Source organism: Aotus nancymaae, unplaced genomic scaffold, assembly GCF_030222135.1.
Source record: "Aotus nancymaae isolate 86718 unplaced genomic scaffold, 86718_ANA_hifiasm-v0.15.2.pri h1tg000049l, whole genome shotgun sequence".
In the NCBI taxonomy this organism is placed as follows: domain Eukaryota; kingdom Metazoa; phylum Chordata; class Mammalia; order Primates; family Aotidae; genus Aotus; species Aotus nancymaae.
In genome coordinates, this window is record NW_026988463.1 from 15,075,939 (window position 1) to 15,088,303 (window position 12,365).

Below are 12,365 nucleotides of genomic sequence, written 5' to 3' on the forward strand. Positions count from 1 at the left end.
AGTACCTTTCAGAGAAAGTATACATGGGGGGTGTGTTCATTTTCAAGGGCTTCTGTAATTAATTATTACACTGGTTAGCTTAAAACAACAGAATGTGTTCTTTCACAGTTCTGAAGGCTGTAAGTTTGAGTCAAGGAGCCACCAGGGCCATGTTCCCTCTGAGGCTGTGGGGAGAACCCTCCCTTGCCTCTTCCAAGCATTTGGTTTTGGATGTTGATGTGTGGTGTTCCTTGGCTTACAACCACGTGCTCCCTTATCTCTGCCTGTTTTGTCACATGGCATTCTCCCTGTGTGTGTGTATCTGTGTCTAGATTTTCCTTGTCTAATACAGGCATCAGTTATATTGGATAAGGGCCTGTCCTTTTCAAGTATGACCTCATCCTGACTTGATGGTATCTGCAGAGACCTCATTTCCAGTTAAGGTCACATTGGGACATATTGGGGATTAAGACTTCAATTGATCTTTTGGGGGAACACAATTTAACCCATAACAGAATGCAAACATTTGAGACCCTGAATATTTAAAATGATTTCATTCTACTGGGGCAGTTTGAATGAGTAAGAATTTTAGGTTGGAAATAATTTTCCCTGGGGATTTTGAAGGCATTGCTCCGTTGTTGTTTTGAATTAATTTGGAGATCCGATGCTCTTTCTGACCTATCATCTTTTGTATGTGACCCTTTTCTCACTGTCTTAGAAGCTTTTAGGAGTTTGTCTTAGTCCTGGTGGTGTTAAATCTCATTACGAGGTACGCTGGTATGGACCTATGTTCCTCCATTGTACTGGGTCCTTAGTACTGGGCATTTTCATTTGGAAACATGTCATTTGGGTCTGGGTAATTTTCTTGTACAGTTTCTTGAATAATTTCCTTCCTCCCTTTGCTGTGGAATTCCTGTTGGTTAGACGTTGGGCCTCAGAAACAGCCTCTAATGTTTTCTTTGTTTCTCTTTTCGAACTTGTTTTCCTTTGTGTCTTTTTTCTTTTTCTTTTTTGGAGAATGGGGTCTCCAGGATGTTGCCCAGGCAGGTCTCAAACTCCTGGGCTCAAGCGATCCTCCTGCCTCTCCCTCCCAAAGTGCTGGGATTAGAGGTAGGAGCCACCACACCCAGCCTCCTTGTTTCTCTTTTGTTCTATTTCTTTGTCCTTTTGTGCCAATTTCCTCGACTTCATATGCCAGCCCTTCTGCTGGCATTTTTATTTTGGATTATCGTATATTTTCAAGAGCCTATGTATGTATGTATGTATGTATTTATGTATTTATTTGAGATGCATTGTCTCTCTGTCACCCAGACTGGAGTGCAGTGGTACGATCTCGGCTCACCCCAACCTCTGCCTTCTGGGTTCAAGTGATTCTCCTGCCTCGGCCTCCTGAGTAGCTGGGATTACAGGCACGTGCCACCACACCCAGCTAATTTTTGTATTTTTAGTAGAGAGAGGGTTTCACCATGTTGGTCAGGCTGGTGTTGAACTCGTGACCTCGTGATCCATCCACCTCAGCCTCCCAAAGTGCTGGGATTACAGGTGTGAGCCACCGTGCCTGGCCTCAAGAGCTCTTTTTTTTCATTTCCTTTCTTACAGAATCATTTTCATGAATGCAATTTTCTTCTCTTAGAGTATAAGTTACAGAATTTTAGGGAGTTTTATCCGTTTCGAGTTTCTTTTTTCTTTTTATTTCTGTATTTCCTGTTAGAGACTTTCCCCTAAATGCTAAGCCAGCCTTGGATATGTGCTTATGTTTGAGTCGGCTGCTGAAAATATTGGTTACCCTGTTTTCAAACAGGGTAATTACGTTTTGAGTGTACTCAGAAGCTGCCTGAGGACTTAATTCAAACCAGCGATTAAGGAAAGTTAGGGATCTCATATTCTGGAGCAGAGATTTAAAAGTTTGTTTAAAAAAACCCATTCTCCTTGAAATCCTTTTCTAAAACTTAGGGTAGGAGACCTGCTGAAACAGAGGAGAGAACGCATTTCCACACTGGGGTACCTCTCGACTCTCCTGGATCCCCTTAGGACAGAGTGAGTGCTAGTTCTCTGCCAACCTAGGATTAGGCCCTAAGGCTGCTGTAAAAAAGATCCCAGAAGAAAACTCAGGAATAAAAGCGGAGAAAGTGAGACATCCGACTAAAAAGACTGGAAGTCCTCGGGAAATAAAGAAGGAGAAACCAGAAAAATCATCAGGCCAGTTAATTTGCCTTTGGAGTAACTGGAGATCCAGAGCTTCCTAAACGATTAGAAATCTCCTGAGTTTGGAGAGTTGAGGTAGAAGAATCATGAACAGCCTAAAGCAGTTGCCCAGTGTCTCACGGAGAAGGGCGTAGAGAAAAACTGGCAGGAATGTCCCCAGATGGTGACAAGTTTGCAGGACTTTTACTGGATGAGCCATGAGACCACCCAGAGGCCCAGGAGCCAGCCCTGGCCCTGTCCTCATGGAAAGGCTCTGCACAGGATTCTGGGGTACAGAAGGAAGGAGAGCATGTCTTCAGGTCCTGTCTGTGCAGACACAGTTGTCCTTCCAGCTCCGAAGGTCCAACACAGGCCTGTGCCATCCCCATTCACTTTGAGGGGCCGCTGTGGGCTCCCTGACCCATTAGCTGCATGCAGGACCCTTGGGTACCCAGAAGGGAACCCTGGATCATGAATCCTGTGTGGTCAGTTCTAGGCCTGTTTCCTGCGTTTCCCCCAGCAGCCCCCAGCCTCCCGCAGCAGTGGCCGCTCTCTTCTGATTCTGATCCAGATGTTGAACTTGGGATACAATTAGAACCTGGATCCCAGTTCTGTCTGAAAGCAGCAGAATAACATAATCTTTACACTAGTGGGCGACTCTGGGCCCAGCCCAGTGTAATGAGTCATAAATGAATGACCATGACCTCAGAAGCAAGATAAAACAAAACAAAACGGAGCAACCAGACAGATATTCTGGAGGGCCTGAGTTTGCCAGGTCCCAACTGTGATCTATAAAGTGAAATGAGATCGTCATCACCATGCAGGAAACATGAATGAAATAGAAAACTAATTGGAGACTCTAAACGTGTTTGGAAAGAGGCGCTATGTGTAAGTGGGGGCATGTTCTGAATGGTGGGCTTCCCTGTCAGTCAAGCAATTGGGTGGGGACCTGGCTCTCCAGGGATCCATGCCTGCCTTCTGTTCTTCTATGGCGCCGTCTTCTCATTTCCTGTGGGACGGGAGCAGCTGGGCAGGGACCAGGCTGCCCACTCTTCAGCGTCTTCCTGTTCTCAACTCAGTGCCACTTCCCTCCCCTCACTGTGTCATTGTCCCTGCATCTGAGCAGGGGTGGGTGGCCTGCCCCTTTGATCACTCAGGTGAATTGTCACTTCCTCCTAGAAGTGTTTGCTGACCTCTGCCATTTTTATCAAATTCCTTCTTTATTATTTTTCTTCACAGGCCTCAGCATTTCCACCTGCGTTTTCTTTTTCTTTCTTTCTTTGAGACAGGGTCTCCTTCTCTTGCCCAAGCTGGAATGCAGTGGCACCATCACGGCCACTGCAGCCTCCAGCTCAGCCTCCCAGGTAGCTGGGAATATAGGCCAGCACCACCGTGCCTGGCTAATTTTTGTATTTTTTTGTAGATATGGGGTCTCATTTTGTTGTCCAGGCTGGTCTCAAACTCCCAGAGTCAAGTGATCCTCCCGCCTTGGCCTCCCAAAGTGCTAGGATTGCAGGCATGAGCCACTGCTCCCAGCCTTCCAGTGTTTTATTAGGAAAAAATTGCAAACCTTCAGAAGAGTTGAATGGATGGACAGTGATCACCAGCATCCTCTCATACTGGGTTCTGCTATTAACAGTTTACCCCACTTGACTCATCACCTCTCTCTCCACTTATCCAGCCCTATGTTTTTTTCCATGCAGTTCAGAGTTAAGTTGTAGACATTGATACATTTCACCCTAAACGTTTCAGCATGTGTTTCATTAAGCAGAGTGAAATGCATATATCTCCATGGTATGATTGGATGAGTTTTGACAGATGGATACACCTGTGTGATCCATACCCCGTCATAAGTCACAGCATTGCCAATGTCCTAGACAGTTTCCTCATGCCTAGTCATTTCCAGTTTTGAGATTTTCCCATCGCGGCTGTGATGAGACTCTGGGGACCTCTTGCTGCCTGCTAGAAGCTTCCTGTCTGCCCGGCATACCAGACTCTCCTTTCTCTGTCTCTTGCAGGAGGCTTGAACCTGGATAGTCCGTGGCTGATGGTGTCTGCAGCTCACAGGTTGTACTGGCCACACAGAGCTGTGTTCCATGCTGTCCTGGAGCTGACTCTGGGCAAGGCCTGGACCCTAAAGGACCTGGTGGTCAGTGTGGACTCCCGGAGTCAGGGCCCCAACAGGGAAGGCAAGATCGAGGTCTACACTCCAGTTACCACCTACCTCCGGGTGAGCAGTGTTCGGCCCCCAGCACATGCCTGGTCCCTGGCCACTGAGATGTTTTTCTGGTGCAGAGGCACATAAAAGCTGAAGCCTGTGGGCAGACAGCAGCTCACAGATGTGTGAAGCTTGGCCCTCCCAGTCTCTACAGTTATGAGAGTTAGTTTTATTTATTGATTGATTGATTTCTGTGATGGAGTGTTGCTCTTGTTGCCCAGACTGGAGTGCAATGGCGCGATCTCGGCTCACCGCAACCTCCACCTCCCGGGTTCAAGTGATTCTCCTGCCTCAGCCTCCTGAGTAGCTGGGACTACAGGCATGCAGCACCACACCTGGCTAATTTTGTATTTTTAGTAGAGGTGGAGTTTCTCCATGTTTGTCAGGCTGGTCTCAAACTCCTGACCTCAGGTGATCCGCCCGCCTTGGCTTCCCAAAGTGCGGGAATTACAGGTGTGAGGCACCACGCCCGGCCTCAGAGGTAGTTCTTAGGTGATGTAGGAAAGTAGACTAAAAAAAGAAAATCAAATTTCCCATATCGCTGCTTAGCAGCTGACCGGGAGAGAAATAGGAAAGCAAGTCGAACCGTACTTCGGAAACAGGTAGGCAGACTTTCGGCTTTTGCCAAAAAAAAAACAGAGTGAAAACTTCTAGGGCGTAAGTCGGTTTTATGCCGACTACTGACTGTCAGAAAGTTGCTTCCCTGCAGGCGTTTGGTGCAGAAGCAAGACAGGTTTGGGAGAAAACCCTTGAGTGTCATCCGCAGGGCTGAGAGAGCCTGGTCCATGGACAGTCTCCCTGTACTGGGTGATGCATGGAGGTGGGGAAGGTCCAGGCCTGAGGGGGCTCATCCGAGGGCAGCAGAGTGCCCCCTGAGGCAGGGCTGGGTGGCATCAGGGTGGAGTCAAGGGTGGTGGTAATCTTAGGGACCGTGAGGTGGCCTCTGTGTACCAGAGGGTGCCAAGACAGGAGCTCAAGGTGCGGGCAACCAGCCAGCTCCCATCCTTCACCCAACCGGAGGGCATGGCGGCCCGGCCCAGGGTGGTGGCAGTGGAGGTACCAGCAAGTGACCAGATCCTGGAGATGCCGGATTTGCTGATGGATTGGCGGTGGGGAGGGAGTGACGGAAAGGAAATAAATAGCTCAGAGGTTTTGGCTCAAGCATCTGGTGGGATGGAAGTGCCATTCAAGGAAATGGGGAAGTTGGCCGTGGGGAACCGAGGGTCAGTGACATGGGACAAGGTGGTGCGAAGTTCCGATACTGGGTTGGAGGCTCAGCCATGCCCAAACCCTGTCTTGTCCTTGCCACTTCTCCCTGTGAGTCCCCTGAATTGTGTGAATGAGGGATGGCAGCCAGCAGGGCACCGACTACGGTGTGGGGCCTGTGCTGAGTGACGGCTGCAAGTGGCCTGCCTCCCCAGCCCCGAGACGAGCCAGGTCACACCCAGCTCTTCCTAGGACTCCCAAAGGCCACCCGTCAGTGTGTGCCCTTCAAGGTATAGACATGCTGGCTACTAGTAATAGCAGCCCAGCGAGATCAGATTCCCAAACTGAAGAGGAGAGAAGGAAGTTATGTCTGCTCAGGGTTGGGGCAACAGAGAGGAGTTTTGTTTTTTTTCCTTAAGGCCCTGTAGAGAAAACTAGCCTCCCTGTACCGGTCAGGTTAGGCCTCACAGAAATGGCATGAAGGGGTTTTGAGGCGTGAATAGGAGTTCACCAAGTAGGAAAGAGATGAAAGGGTATCCCAGGGGGAGGAAATAGGGTGTTCAAAGGCCTTGGTCCTCCTCCTCACCTCATTGCAGGTTTCCATGGTGACGGTCTTGGCACAGAGCCTCTTCCACAGCTGGAGCAAACTCGAGTCAGCCTGGAACACAGCAGTGCAGGGTGAGATCCGTGCTGAGAACAGCTGGGACCGTAAGATCCTGCACTGCTGGTTGAAAGGCGCCCAGCGGGAGCTGAACCTAACAGCGGCCTACAGGCGTGTGGAGCGGGTGAGAGCCCGGGAGGCCCGTGCAGTCAAGAGACCGACCAGTCCCTCACCTGGCTCTCCTGCCTCTCTCCCTGCTTGGGATAGAAAAGAGCTTTGTGCCGCTGGCTTGGCCTGTGACCTTGGGCCTCCCTGAGCCTCTCTTTCTCTCTCACTTTCCTTTTCTTTCTTTTCTTTTTAGATTTTTTTTTGACAGTCTGGTTCTGTTGCCCAGGTTGGAATGCAGCAATAAAGTCATAGCTCACTGCAGCCTCCAACTTCTGGGTTCACATGATCCTCCCACCTCAGCCACCCAAGTATCAGAACTATAGGCACATGCCACCCATGCACCATGGCATTGAAGGGGTTTTGAGGGATGAATAGGAGTCCACCAAGTAGGAAGGAGATGAAACGGTATCCCAGGGGGAGGAAATCTCTGACTTTTTTTTAAGCACACATGAGGTATTGCTGTGTTGCCCAGGCTGGTCTTAAAGTCCTGGGATCAAGTGATCCTCCCATCTCAGCCTCCCAAAGTGTTGGGATTGCAGGGGTGAGCCACCATGCTCAGACAAGCCTTAGTTTCTTAGTCTGTGAAATGGACCCTAGTCACATTAGCACAGATCCAGGAGCAAGCTTGGCTTCTTTTAGCTGAGAAGTCCAAGTTCTTCGTTCCTCCTGGGCACCTAGGGAGGTCCAGCTGTGGTGGGAGCTGGTGGGATCCTGTGGTCTGATCAGTCTGGAGGCTGCGGTCCAGTTCAGCAGCTGTTCTTAGATAGTCATTTCTGGGGGCGATCGACAAGCTGTGGGGGGCTACCCCTTGCCTCTCTGCAAGGCGGGTCTGTGGCTTGGTCCTGTTGGCCCATCCCTCCCTTCAGCCTGGATCTTGTTGCAGCCGCGGAAGACCCAGGTGTCACTGATGGCTCTGGGGACCGGTGCCCACGGCCAGTCTCGGGGCCTGCAGTTGGAGGGCGAGCTGGAGGAGCTGAGGCGAGACAGGACATTGTACCAGAAACGGGGGACCTTGCTCCTTAGGTGCGTGTGCCCCTTCTCCTAGGCTGACACCCCTGCAAGTTTCCCCTTTTCCAGCATGGAGGGTCCCTGGGCAGGGGGACAGGATGGGTAGAGCCACCTGGAGAAACCCTGCTGACCTGCTGGGGCCCAAATGGAACCCAGATCCGAGAGAAGAGCCCCCTCCCCTGAAAGCTGCCACATCCCTATCCCCTCCGTTAGTTGCTGAGGTGGCAGCAGAAGTCAGAGTCTTATCATCCTAGCCTGGGGCTGCTTGGAGAGTCTTCTCATTTCCTAGAGACAGAGCTCATTAAAAAGGCAGTTCCCTGCGTGCTGGGAACAGCATGAGATTGGAATGGGCAGAGCCGTCTTAGACACCAGGTTTTACATTGAGCAGCTGTGTGGTATTAGATAACTCACCTACGGCCTAAACAGCAGCAGTAATGACAAGGAATAGCAACATCATTTGCAGATTTCATTTGTGTTTTTGCCCCATTTACATTCATTGAGCACCTATTATGTACCAAGTGCTCTTCTGGGCACGTGGAAAATGGCAGAGAACAAGAAGGGCAGAAACCCTTGCTCTTGGGGAGCTTACATTCATTTCATGTATGTTACCTCTCGTCCTGATCACTGTGTCCAATGAGTGTTATTTTAGCTGCATTTTACATATGGGGAAACTGAGGCACAGAGGTCAAGTCCTTTGCACAAGGTCACCCAGCTAGTGAAAGACCATGCCTGGATTTCAACCCCAGTCTGTGTGACACCAGATAATGTGTGCCATCTATCCCGTTGGGTCTTTACTGTCAAATGGTGATGGGAACCCCAGCCATGCCCACCTTGATGGCACAGTGAGATGGTGAAGGGTTCTGAATGACAAATTGTGAAAGCACAGGGCTACCCTATGTCCTGATGTTCTCTTCTCTGAGACAGACTCCAAACTCGGCAAGCTCATGACAGGCCCAGGCTGAGACCGTGGGGGCCAGTTGTCCCCGACACTGCCAGCTGCTTTAGTGGCTTTGGTCTGTTTTTCCCTCTGCACACCAGGCACCCCTTGCGCCTGCCCATCCCACAGAGCCTCATCCTGCAGGGGACCTTCACGGCTGACAGGCGACATCAGCGTTATTCCCTGGAGACAAGGGTTGTCCTGAACGGCCGAGAGGAAACCCTGCAGACTGTCGTCCTGGGCTACCAGGCCGGACACCCCTATGTGAGTGGGTCTGGGCACAGCCGGGAAGGTGCCTGAGAGCTGGAAGGAGGTCCCGGCTGCCTCCTCACCTCCCTGCATGTGTGTGTACATGTATGTGGTTGTCCCTCCCAGGTCTGTGCAGGTCTGACGCATCCATACGATGGCACAGCCATCCCCAGGAACACAGAGGGGTGCCTGGTTACTTGGAATCAGCACAAGGTAAGAGTGGAGGCCCCAGAGACCTTTGCACCCCAGCCAGCCCTGGTTCAAATTGCTGTCATCTCTCAATAGGATTAGAAACGTTCTCTGGGCTGAGTACAGTGGCTCACACCTGTAGTCTTAGCCACTCAGGAGGCTGAGGTGGGAGGATCTTGAAAGGTCAGGAGTTTGAGAACCATCTGGCAACATATGGAAACCCTGTTTCTCAAAAAAAAAAAAAAAGAAAAAATGTTTTTTAATTAGGCATGGTGGTGTGCACTTGTAATCCCAGCTACTCCGGAGACTGAGGCAGGAGAATCGCTTGAATCCAGGAGGTAGAGGTTGCGGTGAGCCGAGATCGCACCACTGCATTCCAGTCTGGGCCACAGAGCCAGACTCTGCCTCAGAAAAGAAAAAGGTTCTCCTGCCTGGGTTCTCTGTTTCATTTGGTCCTCCCTAGTACGGTCTATGTGACAGCCAGAGGGATGTTTTTTCTTTCTTTCTTTCTCTTTCTTTCTTTTCTTTCTTTCTTTCTCTTTCTTTTCTTTCTTTCTTTCTTTCTTTCTTTCTTTCTCTCTCTATCTCTGTCTCTCTCTCTCTTTCTTTCTTTCTTTCTTTCTTTTTTTCATATGGAGTCTCACTCTGTCACCAGGCTGGAGTGCAATGATGTGATCTCGGCTTACTGCAACCTCCAATTCCCAGGTCCAAGCGATTCTCCTGCCTCAGGCTCCCGAGTAGCTGGGACTACAGGCACGTGCCACTACACCCAACTAATTTTTGTATTTTAGTAGAGACGGAGTTTCACCATGTTGGCCAGGATGGCCTCGATCTCTTGACCTCGTGATCCACCCTCCTCACCTCCCAAAGTGCTGGGATTACAGGCGCGAGCCACCCCGCCCAGCCCAGAGGGATATTTTCTAAAGGCCAGCATAACTCTGCCACTCCCTTGCTCTCAAACTGTGACAGCCTCTCTTGGGGTAAAGCCCCAGTCCTGTGCCCTCAGCCCCACTTCGTGGCCTGCATTCCCCTCGTCCAGCCTCTTCGCATTTCCTCGCCTGGCTCTTTCCTGCCTCAGGACCTCTGCGTGTCCTGCGCCTGGAGCTGTCACCCTCTCCTTCACCTCCCTTCTACTCATCTTGTAGGGCTGAGCTCCAGCATCCTCTCACATGACCCCCAGACCACCTCACACACACCCCTGGTTACCCCAGCGATCACTTACATCCTTTTTGCAACCTCTGCCTCCCGGGTTTTAAGTGATTCTCCTGCCTCAGCCTCCGGAGTGGCTGGGATTACAGACGTGCATTCCCATGCCTGGCTAGATTTTGTATTTTTGGTAGAGACAGTGTTACGCCATGTTGGCCAGGTTGTCTCGAACTTGTGACATCAAGTGATCTCCCCGCCTCGGCCTCCCAGCCAAAGTGCTGGGATTACCACTGCGCCCAGCTTGCCCTATATCTTTTGCTTCTAGCACCAGTCATGCATTCCAGTTTCTTTCTTTCTTTCTTTTATTTTAGACAAAGTCTTAGTCTGTCACCCAGGCTGGAGTACAGTGGCACAATCTCGCTCACTGTAGCCTTGACCTCCTAGGCTCAAGTAATCCTCCCACCTCAGCCTCCCGGGTAGCTGGGACCACAGGCACATACCACCACCACCACCACACCTGCCTTTTTAAATTTTTTATTTTTAGTAGAGACAGAGTCTTGCTATGTTGCCCAGGCTGGTCTTGAACTCCTGGACTCTAAGTGATCCTCCCATCTTGGCCTTGAAAGTGCTGGGATTACAGGTGTGAGCCACCGTACCTGGCCCCAGTTCTATTTTTGTGTGATTCATCAGTCACTGGTTCCTTTGTTACTCTGGAAAACTCATGATCTCCGTGAGTACTTCATTTACCACTGTAGCTACAGGACTTGGTACACAGTAGGTGCTCAATGAATAGTTCCTGCCGTGATGTTATTTAACACCCCCATTGCATGCCGGGACCCAGAGTAGAGGTCACCAAACTTTTCTGGAAAGAACCAGGTAGTGACGAGTTCAGGCTTCACGGGCACACGGTTCAGGCCTTGTTGACTCAGCTCTGCCATTGCAGTTCGAGAGAACCGTGGACAGTTCATAATGAATACGTAATGAATGGGCGTGGCTGTGTCCTAACAGGACTTTACTTACTGAAACACACCACATTTGGACCAGGGGCCTTAGTTGCTGACCCTTGAGTTAGAGGGTCTTTTTTGAGACGTGGTATTGCTCTGTCACCCAGGCTAGAGTCCAGGGGCTCGATCATGGCTCATTCACTGCAGCTTTGACCTCCTGGCCTCAAGTGATCCTCCCACCCTAGCCTCCTGAGTAGCTGAGACCACAGGGGTGCACCACCACGCCCAGCTCATTTTAAAAATGTTTTGTAGAGATGGGGATCTCTCTCTGTTTCCCAGGCTGGTCTTGAATTCTTAGATTCAGGGAATCCTCCTACCTTACCTTTCAAAGTGCTGGGATTAGGCCAGGCATGGTGGCTCATGCCTGTAACCCCAGCAATTTCGGAGGCCAATGAGGGTGGATCACTTGAGGTCAGGAGTTCTAGACCAGCCTGGCCAACATGGTGAAACCCATCTCTACTAAAAAACTACAAAAATTGGCTGGGCATGGTGGCAGGTGCCTATAATCCCAGCTACTTGGGAGGCTGAGGCGCGAGAATCACTTGAACCCAGGAGGCGGAGGTTGCAGTGAGCTGAGATAGCACCACTTCACTCCAGTCTGGGGGACAGGGAGAGAATTGGTCTCAAAACATTAAAAAAGTGCTGTGATTACAGATAAGAGTCCCTGGGCCTGGATGAGGGTCTTGACATTTTGGCTCTCTAGGGGTGAAACTTGTTTTTGCTTGTGTGTCCTTGGAAAATTATTTCATGTCTCTGGACCTCAGTTTCCTTGTCTGCAGAATGGGAGCAGTAGTGCTCATCTCTTATGCAGGGGCTGTGAAGATTACAATGGAGTATTGTAAAATGCCTACTACACCACCGTCCAAGGCTTCTTCCTGACACCTCTAGGAGGCGTCGATACTCTGGGAGATCACCGTATTTTTCAGCAAGCATTTACGGAGCATGTGCTGTGTGCTAAGCCTCCAAGGAAGATAGTCATTGTTTCTCTCTCTCTTTTTTTGTTTGTTTGTTTGAGACAGAGTCTCCCTCTGTTGCCCGGCTGGAGTCTGGAGTGCAGTGATTAAATCTCAGCTCACTGCAACCCTCCACCTCCCAGGTTCATGTGCAGACCCCTCCTATCCTTTTTTTTTTTTTTTTTTTTTTTTTTTTTTAAAAAAAGACCAAGTCTCACTCTGTTGCCCAGACTGGAGTGCACCTGCATGATCTTGGCTCACTGTAACCTCCGCCTTCTGGGTTCAAGTGATTCTCCTGCCTCAGCCTCCCGAGTAGCTGGGATTACAGGCACCCACCACCACACCCAGCTGATTTTTGTACTTTTAGTAAAGATGGGGTTTTTCCATTTTGGTGAGGCTGATCGCAAGCTCCTGACCTCAGGTGATCCACCCGCCTCAGCCTCCCAAAGTGCTGGGATGACAGGCATGAGCCACCACGCCTGGCTGTTTGTCCCTTGCAAGATGCACCCCAGCCCCTGGGAAG

The 12,365-nt window shown here is 50.3% G+C and overlaps 1 protein-coding gene across 1 annotated transcript in view; it reads left to right on the plus strand.

The window, feature by feature from the left end:
- The window catches only part of LOC110568750 (uncharacterized), a 164,775-nt gene that overhangs the window by 78,688 nt on the left and 73,722 nt on the right, over positions 1-12,365 (plus strand). Inside the window, exons 29-33 of the mRNA XM_064362875.1 lie at positions 4,182-4,393; positions 6,184-6,372; positions 7,240-7,379; positions 8,403-8,565; positions 8,677-8,763. Of these exons, the coding sequence (XP_064218945.1) occupies positions 4,182-4,393; positions 6,184-6,372; positions 7,240-7,379; positions 8,403-8,565; positions 8,677-8,763 (791 nt within the window). The remainder of the gene's footprint in view (positions 1-4,181; positions 4,394-6,183; positions 6,373-7,239; positions 7,380-8,402; positions 8,566-8,676; positions 8,764-12,365) is intronic.